The 20,385-nt window shown below is 38.5% G+C and overlaps 1 protein-coding gene across 4 annotated transcripts in view; it reads left to right on the forward strand.

Moving 5' to 3' along the window:
- The first annotated feature begins 2,003 nt into the window (after positions 1-2,003).
- The window catches only part of Edem3 (ER degradation enhancing alpha-mannosidase like protein 3), a 59,462-nt gene continuing 41,080 nt past the window's right edge, over positions 2,004-20,385 (forward strand). For all 4 annotated transcript variants that reach the window (XM_051185964.1, XM_051185962.1, XM_051185965.1 and 1 more), the window contains exons 1-4: positions 2,004-2,385; positions 6,275-6,320; positions 16,231-16,331; positions 17,127-17,166. In XM_051185964.1, the coding sequence (XP_051041921.1) occupies positions 2,225-2,385; positions 6,275-6,320; positions 16,231-16,331; positions 17,127-17,166 (348 nt within the window). In that variant the 5' untranslated portion in view covers positions 2,004-2,224. The remainder of the gene's footprint in view (positions 2,386-6,274; positions 6,321-16,230; positions 16,332-17,126; positions 17,167-20,385) is intronic.

The following is a 20,385-nucleotide window of genomic DNA, read 5'->3' on the forward strand; positions in this document are numbered from 1 at the left end:
GAAAGAAAGAAAGAAAGAAAGGTAAAAAGCTCTGAGGCAAAATGTAGATAAAGAGAAACACATTAAAGATAAGAGCTAAATTAAGCCTGAGCATTCATAACTAAGAATAAGTCTCTGTGTCATGATTTGGGAGCTGGTTGGTGGCCCAAAAAGAAAGCCTGGTACACAGGATGGAGGGTGACTTGAGCTCTCTGGAAGGTATGGAATGGTTTTGTGGGGATGGAATCTAAGCCAAATCTTAATAAGGTTGGGGGTGTTGGACAAAGATTGCTGGGTAACAGAGGAGATACAGGAGGAAAGATAAAGAGACTTTAGTTGTTGCAGGGAACTTGAGACAGAGGCAGATAGAAAGCAGACAGGAAGAAAGCAATGTTTGCAGAATGTACTTGTTTGCTTACTCTGTGGCAGTGCGGAAGAGAATGGAGTGGTAGTGTAATCACTTAGGCTGTTACAACAGCTCAGCAAAGAGATAATAGATATAGAGCTGAGCAAAAATGGAATAGAAAGGCACTGATCTGAAAGACAGCAGAGATATGTAATTAGGCAACTGTTTGGACACTAACTATAGAGGAAGATGAGTAACCATGGTTCTGAAACATCTAATAATTTTACACTTGAGTTTCTCTTGGACTAGACCTAAGGAAAATTGGATGGGAATGTAGGTCTGATCATTAGATCAGATGTAAATCTAGAAATCAGATAGAGAGATAAGATGGCTGAATTCATACCAGAAGTCACTGAATAACCTAGACTGCAAATAGCAAAGGGGTAAAAGGCAAACCTTCAGGAAACACCTGCATTTTTTAAAGTATTGAAGGAGGAGTGAAGGAAGAAAGGTTATTTTGTGACATGGATGGTAAGAGAGATAGGTAACACATTAAAATCAAGAGGTTTCACAACAGCTGAATTCTGCTGAATGAACAAACATGAAATTCTCTGTGACCACAGACGTCACACCAAACTCCTCAATTCTGAGGCCACCTGCTGGATTATCACAAGAGAGAGAAATGAGCTTTTGCAAGAGAAACCCACTTGTCACTTTACCAATGGTTAGCCACTGCATCTCATTACAACATCCAGCCTTCACTAAACTTAAAAAAAAAAAAAAAATCACTTGCATCCTACACTTCTTTTCTTCCACCGGCTTTTAAGATAACCACTGTTGGTCATGTCCTTAGCTTTGCTTGCCCTCGTTCATTTTTTGTGGTCCTGCTTAGTTGCTGGGGCTTCTGAATCAGAGGTAGGTTGGAATGTAATCCAAGAGAGATTAGTGTTTGCTAACTTCCTCAAGCCTAGCTTTCCATGTATGCAAAAGGGGGACGGTCATATCTACATATTAGAGTCTCGAAAAGTGCGCTGATGAAAGTAAAACCCTCAGATGATTCTGTCGTCAAAAGTTCCATTCATTTTGCTGTTTTTTTGTTTGTCTGCTTGCTTTTAAACTCTTGTTATTTCCCTGAGGGCAGAAGACTATTCCCACTGTTCCTCAAGGAATAGGATACCGACCTGGAAACAAGTCTCATTCTGTCAGCTCTCAGGGAAACAGCTTCAGGAAGAGAAGGGCAAATAATTGGCGACCCCCAGGGACTGTGCAGCCCACCTATGAGGGCTGGCGAAGGGACGGCGGAACTCAGAATGCCTGGAACCTGCGTGGCCTTTACGGGACAGGACTACAAGTCCCAGAACGCAGCGCGCCACCAGGCAGAAATTCAGTAAGGCGTCTGCGCATGGGGCTGGGGCTGTAGGCAAGACGAAGGAAGCGGTGCACTTTGGGACTAGTAGTCCCCAGGTGGCAACTCCTGGGGTCGGAGGTGGGTCGAAGGGACAGCTCCCTGCACAGTCCCGCCTTTTGTCCACGTCCCGCTTCTCCTGGCCAATGCCCAGTCCTGTAGCTGTGGCCAGCCCCTCTCCGAGGCAGTTTCCATTGGTCCTGAGGCTATCCCACTGCTGCTCTACCCGGAAGTAGCCTTGGGGAGGCGGTTTCCTAGACTACGACACCGGAAAGCTGGGGGCGGTGCTGTGGGCCGTGGAGGGCGGAGGGTGGTGGCAGCGCTGGCGCTGGGGACCGGCTCGGTGGCTTCGGCAAACAGTTTGGCGCCGGCGGCCGCCTGCCTCACTCCACAGCCCGCCCTCGACACGGCTCGCAGCCTCCTCGCCGCCGGCAGCCCGCAATGTGGCCCGCCGTGCGGGTGTAGCAGCTGCGCGTGCGCGGAACCGCGGGGCCATGAGCGAAGCCGGCGGCGGTCGGGGCTGTGGGTGCCGGGTCCCCCAGCGAGCGCCATGGAGCCTGGTGGCAGCGACGGCCGCTCTCTGCCTGGTGTTGGCCACGTCCGTGTGCACGGCGAGGGCCGCGCCCATGAGTAGGGAAGAGAAGCAGAAGCTCGGGTAAGGGTGCGTGGCTGTCCGGGTGGGTTTCCTGGCGAAGCTGCCAGCGCTCCAGGTGCCTGTCATTGCGCCCCCCGGCGCGCAGAGGACTTTTGCTGCGGTGACTGGAACAGCTGCTGAGGCTGGAGGACCTCGGTGCGGTGGACAGGGTCCAGGAGGATGGGAGCCGATCCCTACGACGTGACCTCGGGGGCTGTCGGGTGTCTCCTGGGTAGCCCGTGACATGTGCCGTGTTGTGTCAGCGCTGCTGCCTTGTGTGTCAGGGGCTGGTGGAGGGGCCACCGCCTGGGTGGCGGAGTTCTGCGGGCGCCTTTTGGCGGAGGAGGGTCAGAGTTCTCTTCCAAGTGAGCTCCCAGCGGGAAAACGTTGCACTGTTTACACCTGTTAAAGGAAAGGGGGCGTTCACTGGAACTTGAACTTTCCCGATGTCACTATCCCTTCGCTGTGTTTTCTTTCCTATAGGGCACTTGTGCACGGGGCAGGCGATTTGATGTTATTTAAAGGCCTCGATGGCGTGTAAGCTCTCCAACCCCCAAGTGTAGTTTCATGAATCTTAAAAGTGTTACAAAACCCTTTTATAGCATTTAACTCAGTAATTCTAATAGTCCGAATGGCACAGGTGAATAAGAACAAAGTGGAGAATCTGTAGAAATTGGCAAAACCGTGAACAGTTAAGCGAGAAAAGAGGAAATGCGTGCGCTTCAGTAGCAGGAAGAGTTAATTGTGAGAGATGCTTATTAAAACAGCGATGTGGGTGGGTTTTGCTTGTCTGGTTAATTAGCACAGAACCCCACGATGCAGCACTGGTTAGTGAAGATATGAAAAAACTTGGTAGGAATGGAAATTCGTGTAATCTATTGACACCTGAATTTTAAATTGTGCTTGTTTTTTTGACTCATTTCTTTCTTGGGGATCTGCCCTACAGAAACAAAAGCACTGTTAGAGATAGGTGTATAAAGGAGTGCATTTTGAAAGAACGGAACAGTTCCTGGGAGGGAAATGGATGAATATGCTGTTTTGTTCTATGTTATGAAATAATGCTCATACATTCAGAAACAGTTCTGTAATTAGAAGGCTCTCCAGGACCTATTCCCAAGATGATGATGATGATGATGATGATGATGATAATAAACTAAAGCAAGTTGTAGGATAATATATAAATAGTAGCCATACCATTTTATAAGAAACAAAATTACCCAAATTTAGAAAAAAATAAAAGGTAACTTATCCCATACTGTTAGGATGAAAGGGAAGTGGACTAGTTAGGTTCTAATATATATATGCTCCTTTATTTCAATCATTGCAGAAGAATTGTATTAATTTTTTTAAAAAAAATAATAAAACTCAGACGAAAAGAAAATGAAGTGTCAGCTATCCAAACAAAGTTACAAGTGAATTCTAGTATTTTGCTTTTCTTTTTGTTTAATGTATTATTTGATGACATTTAATGACTTAACCACTCCATTGGATTTAACTCATGCCATCTCTAAAACTATTATTATGTCACAAGGTGAATGCTATCTTCATTGTGCAAATGAAGAAATTGAGATTCAAGGTTAACTTGTTCAGAGTCTCAAAGCTAGTCATATAGATGGATTTGAATCTCTGTTTTTCACCTATGTCTGACCTCATAGCTCTTTGTATGCACAGTGCTGTACTTCCTGAAGACTGGGGGGGGGTATTAATTCTATATGGTTACAAATATTTTGACTTTTTAATTATAAGTTTTCTTTGAGGCATTGGACAAATCAGTGAGCCCCAGGTTCAGTGAGAGATCCTGTCTCAGAAAATAAGGTGCAGAGTGTGTGTGTCACATACACTAGAATTGTTGTGAACAGTTGCTTGCAGTTATATACCTGTTACATAGTCTGATCTTTCATGGAATTGTTTTTTCAAGACAGAAGATCTTGCTAATATTTTTGGTTATTGACTAGTATAGACCAAAGGCAGTGTGACTTTAGAAAACAATTGATTTACAGAAATTATTTAAGAATGAAGAACAATTTTAATGGGGAGGGGGTCAGATTTCCAGTACATCTTACATAGTTGTTAAACAGGTGTAAAACTATAAATTTTTTTTAACTGTTTAATATAGTCACTGTTCCATTCTGTACTTACACCCACTTTGAAATTCATGTTGTGGAACTTGCTGATTATATGTTGCAAAGAAGCAAGTATATGCAATCATAACTTACTCACAGTTTTGAGAATTCATAGCTCTCAAAGTTGAGTTAACTAGTTTTTCACCAATGATGCACTTCCAGGCTCTAGCATTCCCAGTGGCAAGAAACTTCCCTTCTTGATAGTAATTGTTTATTCTACTTCAGGGAAGGAAGAGTTGGGATGTCCCATTTTTATGTTAGTGCTTGTGGGTTTTGTGGGGCCTTGCCTTGCTGCTGTTTGAGAGATAAAATTTTGAGTGTCTAGAGGGTTTCTGTAAGATAATCCTTAATTTTCTGAAATTCCCTGGATCTGTGTAAACTTACAATGTTTTAACACAGTGACAGGGAGATTTTTAATTATTTATTTATTTGTAATTACGTTCATGTGTGCCATGGCATATGGAGTCAGAACACAATGCAGGAACCAAGTCTCTCCTTCCACCTCATGGATTCTTGGGATCAAACCCAGATCGTCAGGCTCTGTGGCAAGTGATTTTACCCAGTGAGCACTCTTGCCAGCCAAGGTCTTGATTTTAATGGTTAGGTGTTCTAAAATAGTTATAAAAAGTTGTCAGGACTATTTAGGTCACAAAATGAAGTGTACTTAACCTTGCTGGTCATGGCAACCAGGGTTGGATATTAGAGCCTTTCTGCCTGCTGACCTTATTATTATCAATATTTCATCATCCATAGGAAGGAAAATAAATATAACCAGTTATTTTCTTCACCCCTTTTTCTAGTCTTGATTTTTTTGATGGGACTCTGGGAAGAGAAGAGGTGGTAAATACTGGTCTCGCTGTTTTCCTTTGCCGATGATTGGATTTGGCCCTGCCCGGCTCTCACATTAACTTTTGTAATAGCACTCAAGTCCTGGTCATGAAAATGCTTCATTGTGAAACTCGTTCTTTAGTTTCTGAGACCTCGTGGGCTCTGATTTAGTGAATCCATTTGGGCCCTTGAAACCTCCATTTTAAACAGCTGTATTGGAAGTTTAGAGAAACACATTCTCTCTTCTCTTTCCCTTCTCTTCATCAGCTTTCCTCCTCTGCCCAGGCAGATCTTAAGCTTGTGATCTTCTAGCCCCAGCTTCCTGAAAGCTCAGTCTTCCTTTGACCTTTAAAATTTTTGTTTTTGAAGTGAATTCTACTTTTTGAGAGTGTTTTTAAGAGATCAGAGTATGCCAGAAAGTGTGTCCTTTGGAAATAAGACAAACATAGTATGTATTTAAACTAGGCATTACTGGTTTACTCAGTTTAATGAGAAAGGCACAGGCTTGAGAAAATATTAGTTCATATTAGTATGACACACCCACTCCCCTTAGTAGGGTATATAGAACAAACAATAAATGGTACTAATAATTGCTGCTTTGAGGAATTGTCTAGAAACACCCTACTCCAAGAATAGGTTACATAATTATATTAATAGCTGTCGTGTTCTTTTCAAAACCAGCTTTCTTTCTCTGCCATTATGACATGGGTCATTTAATAGTTTTCTTATAAAAAAAAAAACCCAGCAGTTTTATATAAATTACTAGGACTAGGTATAGTAAAGGTCTGGTCCCACCCCTTGTGGTGAGGTAATAAAGACCCTACTCACTCTGTGGTTTCCTTCTAACTAAAGTTTTATTTTTCTTTTATTAGTGTGTTGTTATGAAAGAAAATTGTGTTCCTGAAGCCCAGTAGATAGAATTTACATAACTTTTCTCCCTCTGTTTTTTTCACAATTAGAAATCAAGTCTTGGAAATGTTTGATCATGCTTATGGCAACTATATGGTAAGTATGAAGCTTGTCTGTGCATACTGTTTATAGGAGCTGACTATACAAAGTTAGCTGGAAATTTTGAAGCCTGAATTGCTATTGTATGTTTTTAAAGAAAGCTTTTAAAAAGCAGGACAAATGTAAGCTAGTAGAGTATTCCTGTTGGTGATTTTTAGGGAATCAATTTATTGAACAGGTAAGAAATTGAAACTAGATTTTGAAACTTTGTATTTAAGCAGTTTACTTAGGTGCTGGCAGCAGTTGATAATGTTTATAGGTAAACAGGGAAAAGATGTTATCTCTGGCTTTAAGGGATGTCCTTTAAGAAAATTACATTACTTTACAAACCTATGAAACAAACAAACTGTAAGAGATGATATCACATAGCCTCTGTCCAAATGTTATGATGGGGATTCTGAATTAAGTGCATTTTGCTTTCTGCTGGTCTGTTGTCTCAAAGTGTTTCAGAAGTACTGAACGATGAAGTAGCAGCTTCCACTGCTAAAGGTTGAAGTGGTGTGGATGAAAGATTCTAGAGATCTAGTACACAAAAGGTAGACAAAATAGCAAGCAAATTTTAAGAGTCCAAAAGAAAGTTTTGGATACAAATTTTTGTAATTTTGTAAAAAGTTTAATCAACTTTTGCTGAGAACTTCTTGTTTTTATATTTAAAATAATGTCAGGAGATTGTCTCTTATGATTATAGCTTAATATAGTTAGCAAAATTTGGCAGAGAAGTAACTTTAATCCATTTAAAGATTCTTTTCACCCGTTTCTGTAAATCCATGTTCATTTGTATAGGGAAGATATCTTTGTATGTCCATATCATTAGTCCCCTCCTTATATATTTTTGTATTTTACGGGTTTTTTGTTTTGTTTTTTTCTTATATGTCTCTGAGTATATGCCATGTGTGGATGCTTGCAGAGGCCAGAAGAAAGTATCAAATCCCTAGGGCAGGAGTTAAAGGGAGGAGGTTGTGAGACACCTAAAGTGGGTGCTAGGAGGAAAAACCAGGTCTTCTGGAAGAGCAGAAGTGCTCTGAACCACAGCTCTCCAGACCCTGTTTTTTATGTTTTAAACACGTTTTGTATTTGATAACCCTTGTTCTCTTTTGTTATTGCTTAGAGTGAAGTTTGACTTTTCACTAATGTTTCTAGAATATGAAGGTTAAGAAACTTTGGATTTAAACATTGAAAACACATTATTACTCAATGTGACTGCAGCTATTCTTTTAGTAGTTCTTTCACAAATTTTTACCCCTTGTTAGTATTGTTTGGGGGAAGCTTAACACATCTATACTAGTGGTATAGAGATAACCATGACCCCTTACAAGGCCCTCAAATTGTAGGCAGCTCATATGGGTAAACTTTTGATTCCAAAGTTGAGCAAAATGATAGACAGCTAGATGAATTTACCACATCTTGCTCTAAACAGAGAAGTTTTATTTATTTACTGTGTGTGTATATTTGTGTGTATGTGCTCGTGTGTGTGCATAGACAACAGAAATCAGCACTGGATATCTTCCTCAGTCACTGTTCACCTTAAGTTTTTGAGACAGGGTCTCTCACTGATCCTCAAGCTCCCAGTTTGGCTAGACTGGCCACTCCAGGGATCCTCCTGTCTCTGCTTCCCCAGTGCTGCCATAGGCTTGAATGGCCATGTCTGGCTTTTTGTATGGGTTCTGGGGAACCTGAACTCAGCCCTTCTGCTTGTGGGGCAAGCACTTTAGTGACAGAGCCAGTTCCCCAGTCCTCAGGAACTCCTTTTTATAGAGTATGCTTTCTATACTGTTTTAACCCTTTTGGGCAAAGAGCAGAAAGTTTTATCAATACATCTCAATGGGGCTTATGACAGAGTGGGTACCAAGGACAGCTCTTGCAAAATTTTCTGACCCTATTACTAATATAACCTAACTGGGTATCTTTGTGATGAGTAACTACATATCTGTTCACTTCTTTGAGTCAGATCTTGTAAAATGGTTACAATTGTGAAGGATTATTGTAGATAAGATTTATTTTTAAAAAACAGAAACCCTTCTTTATTTTTAATAAAGTCCACTTTTTTCTGTCTTGTGCTTAACATGGTACTTGAAGGTCTAAGTGCTTATTAAATTCTGTTTTGTTTTTTGTTTTTAATTTTTCAAGGCAGTGTTTCTGTGTGTAGCTTTTTGGATCCTGTCCTGGTACTCGATCTGTAGACCATGCCAGGCTTTCCTAGAGCTCGCAGAGATCCACTTGCCTCTGCCTCCCTAGTGTTGGGATTAAAGATGTGCCACCACCACCCAGGTTATTAAATATTTTTTTAAAGAACTAAATTAAATTCTTGTGAAAATGGAATCAAATATTGTACTTGATTACATTGATACATCTTGCCTTTTAAGAAAAACTAAAGAAAAAAATTAATAAACTTTTAATATAGAAAGTTATGGAGGATTTCAGGATCTATAACCTTTCTTGTATCAGTCACCTGTGTTAAATGTAAAGTGTCTGCTATTTGATAGGCTTTTAACAACGTAGACAGCCTGTCCTTGGTTCTCATGAAATGTTTGAAGTGTTGTTCCTTAGCCTGTTCTACAGCTAGAACAGTTTCTTGGACCTTCTTGGCTCTCATGGGAAGGAAGTGGCATTTTATAGTGGCATTATATTGTATAGTGTAGTTATGAGCATGGACTTGGGATCCAGAAGAGGGTCCCTGAGGAAGCTTTCCCACTTATCAGCCTGGTTAAGGAGGGAGGGCTAATCTGATCTCAGAACCTGTTTTCTTGTCTGTATAAAATGAGGTCAATCCTTTACCTGCCTTACAGTATTGTGCAGGCACATCTATGGCCATTTTATAAAGATTGCTAGTTAGAATTAGTGTCTGGCAGATAGGAAGCACTGTGTATAACTCCTACTGATAATTATAACTGTTTTCTTAAGTGTTATTTGCTAGAGACAAAAACTTCTCTTGTGTACTGTATGTAGTATCACATACTTCTAGTCCCAGGACTTAAAAGGCAGGGGCAGGAGGATCACAACAAATTCCAGGTCAGCCTGGTTTATGTATCAAATTTTAGGTCAACCAGGACTAAGACCCTGTTTGAAAAAACCAAAACCAAACAAAAACCAGAGAGGAAGAAATTTCTCTGCTAAAATTCATGTAGACACACGTGGGATACATGTGTCTCTAGGTTGCAGAGAACTTCCTGAGAGCTCAACATACTTCATTGTCTGGGCATGTATTCATCATGAAATATGAGATTCTCTGTGTACTGTTTCTTGATGGACTGTCTTGCCAGCTCCAGGTAGATTACTACATGTCTGCCATCCCCAAAGTTACCCTGAGAGAGCTTCTGATTTTGTGTTGTTGGCATAGCTATTGACATTATAATGATCCTTTGACAAATCTTTGTCTCCTTCAGACTGTGGTTTATTCTCAGTGAATTAATTGCACAGATGGTTTTCTCTTTTCCCCAAATCACATGGAATGTGATGTTTATTTTGGCAATTCTTGCATAATCTTACTGAACCCTAGACCATAGTCGCTCTATGGCTTCTAATAAAAGCTTTTGCTTATCTGTGCTCATTTGAGTTTCCAAATTAATGCAGATGATAAAATGATATGTATCAGGGCCATTCCTTGGGGACCTGGGGAAGTTGATGATGGTGATGATGATTATGAATATAATATTTGTTTCCCAGGGTTTATCCTGGCTACTCTAGGCAAACTGTTGTTAGCAAAAAGTGTACTTTTGTAGACCCCTAAGTATTACAGATAAAGTTGGAAAGAGTTGGGGAATATAATTTCCTTCAAATTCTGAAATCAATATAGTCTTTTTGTTTGTTTTGAGACAGTCTCTGTATGTGACATAGAGTGGCCTTGAACTCACTATCATCCTCCTGCTTCAGCCTCTCATGTGCTGAGATTACAGCTGGCACCATCATACCCAGCTGACTAGTTTTCTTTAATCCACAGGAGCTATTTTTTAAAATTTTAATGCAGTTACTTTGAATTTCCAGATTTATGTCAATCTATTTAGTAATGCCCCTCCTCTTTAAGAATTTATTTTATTTAAAAGTAAATAAAAACTTATTTTAAAAAAAATCACAATACAAAATTTACCATTTCAGTCATTTTTAGGAATATAGTTCTGTGGCATTTGTTGCTAGAACATCATCTTTCCCATCTGAAACTCTGTAGTAGAGTTTTCTTTTTAATCATTTACACATCAAAAAGAGTAGAAATTAAAAGGTTTTAGAAAGGGTACTAGGTCATCTGGTAAGTGTAAGTTTGAGTTTAGAACAAACTGCCAGACTTCATTTTGCTTTTCCCACCAGCAATGTATGCCCTCAGTTACTGCACACATCCTCTCAAAGACTGGTACTTTCAAGTCTTTTTCATTTTAGCCATTCTAGTGGGTGTGGTAGGGTTTCACTGTGATTTTAATTTCATTTTTCCTGGTGACTAATACTGTTGAAAAATTTCCCATCCATCTATTTTATGTTCATGCATTTTTTTGGATGGAGCATCTGTTACAATTTTCTTTTTCATTTTAGAATCAAGTCCTTTGTCCTGTTATTGCTGAGTTGTAAAAATTATTTTATAACCTAGATGGGAGACCTTTATCATATTCCATGTATTTTTTTTCCATCTGTACTTTGAATTTTAATTTTTCTGTTTTTTTTTTAATTTTCTAACAAACAATGATGTTTAAACTAGAAATAATTTAGAATGAGACTAAGTCTGACTTAATATTTTATTTTTTAAAAAGATTCATGCTTTTCTAATTCCCCCCCCACCAAATGCTTTCCTAGACTTCCCCTTTTTTTGCTTCTAGATGTTTTTTATAACTTTAATTTATTCACTTAGACCTCTGACTCATTTTGAGTTAATTTTTGCATATGATGAGGTGAAGGTGTGAGTACCTAATTATTGTTGTAATGAATGGCTTGCCCCTGCTCAATTACTTTGACACCTGTGTAAAGGAAGGAAGGACAGTAGGTAGTTAGGTAGGTAGGTAAATGGGTCTCTCCAGGCTATGTGTTCTAATTGTCGCTTCTTTAGACCAATTTCACATTGGCCCAACCTTTGTAACCTTGTGATGTGTTCTGGCTCAGCAGTGTGAATCTGACAGTTTTGTTTTTCTTTTCCAGAATTATTTTGGCTATTTTAGATTTGTTTTTGTTTTTGTTTTTTTTATTTCTGTGTAAAATTTTAAAACCATATTGGCAGCTTCTATTCAGACAATTACCAACTTTTGTTTGGGGTTATGTTGAATCAGTAGATCAGTTTGGAGAGAAATTATTTTTTCTGTTTTTCTGAGACAGGGTTTAACCAAAGACCACCTGGAACTTCTGATCCTCCTCCTCCTGTCATCCAAATGCTGGGATTTCAGGTGTGCACCCTCATACCAGGCTTTTGTAGAGAACTGATTTCTTAACATTAAGTCTTTAATCCACGAATATTGTTCCCCTGACCACTTACTTAGGCTCAATAATATAATTAATGATTTAATTGTTGATTTTAGTGGGATGAAATGTCTTCCCTATACCTAATTCTATAAAAGTGAAACTAAGACGCCTTTGGGGTGGTGTTTTGACTTTGTAGATGAGTTTGTCGCCTCACAGCTATAGTAAATTGACAGTCTAAAACTTCGTTTTCTCCTTCGCTGCTAGTCAGGAACATTCTCTTCTTAGTTTCTGCAAGACTCTTTTATCACCTGAGTTTCATTTCTGAGTCATAATTATTAAATGTTTTCATGACTCTTGGTTGTGTCAACATGACTGTTTCCTCTTTTCTGGCCACACATTGTGAAGAGGAGTTGCTGTACTCGCAGCCAGCCATCTGAAGCCTGCTGAAGCTGTTTGTTGCCACGTGTGCTTTGCTCCGGCCTTCTGCAAACTCTCTGGAGTATGCTTTGTGGTTAACTTGAAGGAAGACAATGGTTTTATTTTTATGTTTAATCTTGAGACAAAAAGCAGGACATACTTTTACACCTTGGGTCAAAGTTACTTTGATTCTTCTGCTTTGTATTTGCTGTGGATATTTTTATTATCTAGGTTCTGGATTTGAATTTTCATATTTAATTTGGAGGCCAGGTTTAGAAACAGTTGTTTAAAATAGTAAGGAACTTTTTATCATCAAATTAACATGCTGTTTTTTTACAAAATAATCTTCAAAATATTAAAGCAACTTTGAGTTTTTTTTTTTTTACTTTTATAACTTACATGTGTTAAATATAAAACAAAGCAATAAAATTATAAGCACTCTGGGGAATCAGTTGTACTGAGATCGACATAGAAAGTAATTAGGAATTTATGCTGAAAATTTATATTATTTAAAGTTTAAAAATATACTATGAAATTCAGAATGTGGTGGTTGTATATGGATTCTAATTACGTCAAAATATTTGATGTGTAGAATTATCTCGGGATGAGTCATTATGGAACATTCAACTTTTCTAAAAGTAGGCTAAGAAATACAGTGTTGTTTGTAACCACGCACTTAAGTGTACAGAAAAATTGAGAATTTAAAAAAGACTTATTGATTTTTATGAGTATAAGTTTTTTCCTACATGTATTTAAGTGTATCATGTACATGCAGTGTCCTTGGAGGCCAGAAGAAGCATCCCTGGAGCTGGAGTTAAAGGTAGTGGTGAGCCACCTTCTAAATATTAGGAACTGTACCTGGGTCCTCTGGAAGAACAGTCATTTAGTCTGGTATATTGCTGTGATAAAACATTAAGATTAAGCTGGGAGGTGGTGGTGCACACCTTTAATTCCAGCATTCAAGAGGCAGAGTCAAGCAGATCTCTGTGAGTTCGAGGCCAGCCTGGTCTACAGAAAGAGTTCCAGGACTGCCAAGGCTGTCCAGAGAAACCCTGCCTCAAAAAACTAACCAACCAGCCAACAAACCTGTGACCAGGGGCAATTTGTAGAGGAAAGGATTTATTTTATTGCAACAGTATTTTATCGTTCTGGGAAGTCAGGGCAGGAACTGGAGGTAGGAACTAACTCAGAGGCAATAGAGGAGTGCTACTTACTGGCTTGTTCTCCCATGGCTTGCTCAGTCTGCTTTCTTATACCATCCAGGACCCATGGGTGAGCTGGGCCTACTCATATCAATACTTGTCTATAGGCAAATCTTCTGGAGACATTTTCTAAATTGAGAATCCTCATACCAAATGATTCTAGCTTGTGTCATGTTTACAAAAAACTAACCAAGACAGACAGCAAGTGCTTTTTAAGTGCTGACCCACCTCACCATCTCCCAAAGTTGAGACTCTTGGCAAAGAGCATTGAAGGTTCATAACATTTGCATTGTGGTCTGGGAACAGTTCCCAGTGGTCAGTGTTAGATCTACTCAAGGGGAGTGGAGCCATGCTATTTTTCTCTTCCTCTCTCCTGAGTTTTGATTTGGTTCCTTAGTTTCTTCATTCCTGAGTTTTGATTTTGAGTCTCATCTTGGTTTCCTGAGTTTAAAAGCTTCAAATGTGTTCTATGTTTCTGCTAGGTTGTCTTCTCCCTTACTTAACTTGGAGAACTTCTGAACAGCCTGGCATGCTTAAGACCATGTTTTCCTTCCTTCAGAAACTTGAAGACACAGTTCTGCAGTCTTTTTGCACTGGCTGGGTATTTCTATGTAAAATTTCTAGGAGTAGTCTGATGCATGTGCTATGTGACTTGACTTAATTGCCCATACAAACAACTCAGTAACCTTCACTCCAAACTCACAGTAGGTAGCAGAAGAAAAATAGAGACAGGAACACCAGACATGCAGTCTTTATCAAAGTTGTCTGGTGGTTATGGATAAAAATTAAAAGTAGCAAAACTAAGGTCTTTGCTGTTTGTATGAAAAACTTCCTGGAGATACTTAAGCAGTGGTTGGTATTTTAAAATGCAAGACAAGCACCTTCCCAGGCATGGGGAGGTGTTGCGTTCCTTTCTAATTCTGGATGAACAGCAGGCATTTGATACTTTGCTCCTTAAGTATCTTGAAATATGTCTAGAATTTCCTTTGCAGGATTACTTTCTCTGTGACATCTTTGGCCCTTATGTCACAACTGTGTCTTAAGTTACACCAATAATATGGCCAATACTTCATATAATTGGGAAAGAATGCATTCTAAAAAGTAGACTTTAGAGAATTGGCCTTTGGGGGAACAATAGTGTTAAACAAAATAGATTCCAGATAGAGAAACACTTAATTGTAGTGTCTATGGGGTGTGTGTGTGTGTGTGCGTGTGCGTGTGTGTACGTACGTACGTACGTACGTATGTACGTATGTGACATTTCTAGGGCCTGGAGTAGTCTGGTGCAGCATTCCTGAAAACCAGAAACCATGAAATAAATAATCTTAAAGCTTATAGTGAAAACACTATAAACAGAAATTAAAAACTAAACAAAGGATAAAAGATACTTGTATTTAACAGACAATATTTATTGAGTCTCTTATGGCAATAGAAGTAGCAATAGAAAAAGAAGCAGTAGAAACAGGCATTTTTTCCAAGTGGCTGATGTAAGAAGGTATGTATCCTTTTTAGTGCTGGAATGTGAGACTTTTTTAAACCGAGGAGATTGGCAAAATACAAAGCATCAATCATCTTAAGTGTTAAGAGTAAATTGTAAATTGATAACCTTACTGGTAGTAAATAAAAAATTCATTATCTCCTTGATTCATATCTATTTTTTAAGTGATCCACAGAAGTAACACATGTGTGAAAGGTGAACATGTCTACAGATGTTTTTAGATCATTCTTCATGTTCATCCATACAGAAGTAAATAAATTTATCTGAACTATGCAACCTTCTGAGGTCATGGGTATAGAGTATGGACTTCTGAGTCTGGTAACCAGGCTTTGAGTTCATCATGTTAGCTTCTCAACCTAGGCTTACTTGATTTTCTGGGTCCTAGTTTTTCCTGTGAAATGGAGACAATTGAATCTCATTCAGAGGATTGATAAAATAATTAAACTCTTTGATGTATAGGATAGAGGGTAGAAAATAAGTACTTAATAAATATGAATTATAATTTCACTTTGTTATTAAAGTGTTTCTAAAACATCCCAACATGATGGGGTGATGAGGTTTAATTAGGGGCTTGCTTACAGTTTCAGAGACTTAGTCCATTATCATCACACCCCAGTGACATACCTCCTCCAAGGCCATACCTCATAATCTTTCCCAAACAGTTTCACTAATTGGGGACCAAACATTCAAATATATGAGCCTATGGGGACCATTCTCATTCAAACAACCACAGGGTACCTTGTGCTTTGAGTAAAATATAAAACAAGCTTGAGACCAGTGAATATAGATGACAATAAGCATCTGTTTGTGAATACAGTTTCTGGATGTAGGTCAGTCACTGGTACAGAGCTTGCTTGCCTCATATGCCTCAGGCTCTGGGTTGGCACACAAAACAGTGCATGAACATATAAGTATGAGAAACTGGAATATCCCTTCTGCTCTTCGTTACCAGGAGAAAGGACTGTTCCTAAGATCCACTAAACTGATCTGAGTTTTGTTTACGTCCCAGCTCTTATCTGGGCAGGGCAGTATGTACTTGTAATACCAGTTCTCAGAAGGCCAAGACAGGAGAATTGTGGGTAACAGGCCATCCTAGGCTACATAGTGAGACCCCCCCCCCATCTCAAAAAGAAATGTTTTAATGATACACATGCATATATTTGACTGTATTAATACATGAATAAATCTGAAAGGCTGAAGGCTGGTCTTAATGGTGCTAACTTCTAGGGAGTGAGATTCAAGGAGTAAAATCAGATTATAAGTTTTTAAAAGAAGTTTTAATATGTGAAGGAAGCATTAAATTTTAAATTGTCCACAAATTGTGTAGACAGTCCACCTTTTAAGTACCAATCCTGTTCTCTAAATGGCGTCTACTTTCTCTTACTTTCTTTAGTGACTTATTACGGTTTTTCTGCAGGAACATGCTTACCCAGCCGATGAACTCATGCCTTTAACCTGTAGAGGCCGTGTCAGAGGCCAGGAACCAAGCCGGGGTGATGTAGATGATGCCTTGGGAAAGTGAGTATGAGCAGAAAGCATAGCATAACATTTCAGAGTAGCCAAATCCCACTTGGAGAGAAAATTCAGTCATATTTCTGGGGCTTTGCCAACTTTTAAGTTCTTCTTCTTCTTTATTTTATTTATTTGTTTATTGTTTGTGCATGTTTACACATGTGCCGTGGTGAGCATGTGGAGGTCAGAGGACAATTTGTGGGAGTTAGTTCTCTCCATTGACCACGTGGGTCCTGGGAATTGGAGCACTTTTACCTATTGAGTCCTGTCACTAGCACAGTTGACCACATTTTAAAGAACACCTTAAAAAAGAAAAATAAAATCTGCCCTAAATGTTATTATATTAAGGCCTTTTGTATTCTAAACAAGTAACTTATTATATCTGAGAAAAGTTAGGTTATTAAACTGGGTGTGATGTTAAAAAACTATGTAACTTTGATGTAGTCTTTAAAATGTACGTGAGGGCATCATCATGTTCTAAGGTGCCACTGTATACATGTGTGTGATATCTATTAATTACTAATTTGTTCATGATGATGGGATTGGACCCCTAGCATTGAACTTTAAGTTGTTTGTTGTTGTTTTAAAAGGAGCCGATGTAGTTTCAATGGATCCATAAAGATACCTAGGATGTTTCAGATTGTTGGGCTATTTTATAGTTCACATTCATTACACTGTAGATACATGGAGGAGCTACTTACTAGAAACTATAGTAGGACATAGATAATTCTGCTTACACAGTCATGGATGAAGCATTTCAAGTTCTAGTGTTATATGTATCCTGTTACATTTGTTTCCTAGGTTTTCCCTAACACTGATTGATTCTTTGGATACTCTTGTGGTAAGTTCCATTTTTCTTGGAATTGCTTATTTTATAAGTTTCATGATATCCACAATCAAGTAATATAAATTTAATCAGTTTACCATATATGGAATGGAAGCTGTAAGAATTTAAGATGTTCAAATCTTTGCTTATGGATAAACTTGAGTTATACGTAATACATAACATTTCTGAGTTATGTCAAATTATTGTCAAATGCAACTGTGTAGCATAGTGGAGATACTAAATTATTTATCAAGATGTCAGCTCCCATGTCTCCCTGCCTTTGGGTAAGGAGGTTGAAGCTTTTGAAAGAAGGTGATTTGGAAAAATGCTTTGCTCTTCTTGTTCCATGGTCATATGCCACATGATGCTGAAAGTTCTTATGCTGTGCTCACAAGCAAACATTGTTTTTACTAGTAGGACGTTTGGCTCTCCTTTTCAACCACACACTATAGAGGCTGTGTTAATTAGTATTAGTTTTAGAGTTGTTTGTGGTGGTACTGGGGCCAGATTGTGATCCAGATGCCAGGATTCTGAAATACTATCTTTCTAGTGTTTTTGCCATCAGACTATTTAGTCTTTGAGGGTCTTCTTTAAGGACTAATCCTATACTTTAAGTTACTATTCCAAGTGCTGATTAATATGAAAAATAAAACAAGGTGAAAACATCTTTCAAGTGTTTACTTCCTGATAGTTTTTCTGTATTTTTCCCTGCAGCACATTCTTAATTTTGAAACAGAAATCTCATTGTGCTGGCAGCTTAGTGAGCTCCTCTGACATTCAAAGAGACAAATACCCACTCAGGTTACTGCTCTTTGATTGATTGTTCTGGTGAGGGTTAGTTCAGCTTCCCTCTGACATTAATATAGTCATGCTGAAAGCAGATTGCTTAGACCTTTCCCTTTGGGCTAGAGTTTTGAAAGTCATAACTTCATTTAGTAAAAATTAATAAAAATACAAACTACATTATAACAACTATGAAAAGGATACTGTTGGATGTTGTATTTCTGATTTAGTGGTCCCTGATGTTTTTGTATATCATAGGGGGAGAGAGAGAGAGAAGATACACAAAATATTCCAACAGGAAGGTTTAGTTGTCACCTAGGAGATTGAAGGATATGATTTATGTGTAGCATGCTGAGTGATTACTTTAGGATGGGGAGGTGAGGAGCAGCAGTGAGTGACAACACTAGAGGAGAGCTGACATTTCTTCCTCATTCTGGCTTCATCCCTTCAGATAGCACATTCCCTCTCATGTCTCTCTAGTCTTAATTTATTTTCACGACTATGGACTTTAAGTATCATTGTCATCTTATAAAATATTCTCAGCCATAAAAGAGATAAGGTGGTTCTATACTGCATGACGTTCCTACATTTAGAAATCTGTCAACTTCTCTTATTGAGTATCCACAAATTATTATGAAGGTAATATTTTCCAGGTTGTATCTTTTTAAAGAGTTTGGCATTAGTGTTCAAGGTAAGATGAGACTATGTTGGACTAGTAATGACAGCATTGTTCGGGATCTAGTTAGAAATGCAAGTTATCAAGGGCTGGTGAGATGGATTGGGAGGTGAGTTTGTCACCAAGCAGGACAACCTGAGCAGCAGGACCCTCTGGGTGGAAGGAGAGCTTATGTAAATTATCCTCTGACCTGGACACAGACACTGTGTCATATGTGTGCCTACATACAAACACAGTCATACACACTCAATAAATGAAATACTACTTTATAATATATTTAATTTCAATCTTTTCAAGTGGAAATATCCCAAGTAACTACAGATCACCATAGCATTGGAAATGAACAAATTCATTTTGAATTTTTAGTCATTATCTCAAGTATTTTCTTTTGATTTCAAACAGAATAATTGGAGAAAAGTACTTTCAAAGGTTTTCCTACTTTTAGAGTGGGGTTATTATCTTGTGTGTTTTTATCAATGCAAGTATTAGCATTGCTAATTAAAATTTGCCTTTTAAATGGTGATTTTTAAAAATTTTGTGATTTAACAATTTTGAAAGTACCAACAGAACATATCACTTATAGTGATTAGTGTACAGAATCCAACCATTTTTATTTTTTTGTAACATAGTATGTTAAGTCAGTTTTTCTTGCCATAGTTTGATTTTTAAATTTATACTTTCAAATTTATACTTTTAAATTAATACTTTCAATCTTTTGTCATAGAATCAGGCACTAAAACATTACACCTTTACATCTGAATGACTGTGCAACCTGAAAAAGCAGTAGTTATGGAAACAGATTAGAAGCAGTGGAGGGAAGGGGGAGGCTCAGACCCACCTTTTGTTACTTAGTAGGTGGTAAAGAAACAGATAAAGTGATAAGTCTGTTAGAAGGAGTTCTGCAGCTGATCATGGGCTTTTGAAGTTTGGCCTTGGTGCTCCTGTGTATGTGTTTAGAGAAGCTCCTGGGCTTATGGTTGTAAATTAGAAGAGTTCCCAATGACTGGCTTCAGGCTACCCTAAATTTTGCTTGAGTTAGGCATATATTCTTAGGGGATCTCTCATATTTATTAGGATTAGATCAAATTTCAAAAAGTACTGCAAAGTATTGTCAAACACAAAGATTGAACAGTCAAAGACAAACTTCTTTTACTGCATCTAGTCTCTAAATAACATTTAACCATGTCCCTAGATGGAAAAATGAAAGCCGCCTTTGTGATGACAGTGACCCCTTTTCATGGAGCTCATTCCAAGAACTACTGAGGTTTCAGTTGAGTCACGAGTTTAGGCTCACATGATTATAACAGTAATGATATTAAACACTTGACAATCAGCACTTAAGTTACACAGTCTGGTTCAAGTACTTTACATACATGATCACATTCAAGAAAACAGCTCTATAGAGTAGGTCCTCCTTCCCTTAAGATGAAGGGATATGCTCAGATTTGGATGTAATTTGACTTGAACACATGTGACTGAAGTGAAAGAACCAGAGCTCAAGCCAGGACCTGTCCTTTACTGTAATATTACATTGCTTCTTTTACCAATGGGACATCCATGGGTCATAGGGTAAAGGCTTAGTCTCAGTCAAGTGAATACAGTACTTTCGTCAGGAGTGGGCAGCTTCCTATTTTACATATTTATGTATTTTTTTATTCTGTGTGTGTATGTATGTGGGTGCAGGTGCCACATTATGTGCTACAATTTGGTTCTCTCCTTTTATCATATGGTCTTAGGGATTAAATTCAGGCATTCAGGGTTGGCAGCGGGTACCT

Source organism: Phodopus roborovskii, unplaced genomic scaffold, assembly GCF_943737965.1.
Source record: "Phodopus roborovskii unplaced genomic scaffold, PHOROB, whole genome shotgun sequence".
Classification (NCBI taxonomy): Eukaryota; Metazoa; Chordata; class Mammalia; order Rodentia; family Cricetidae; genus Phodopus; species Phodopus roborovskii.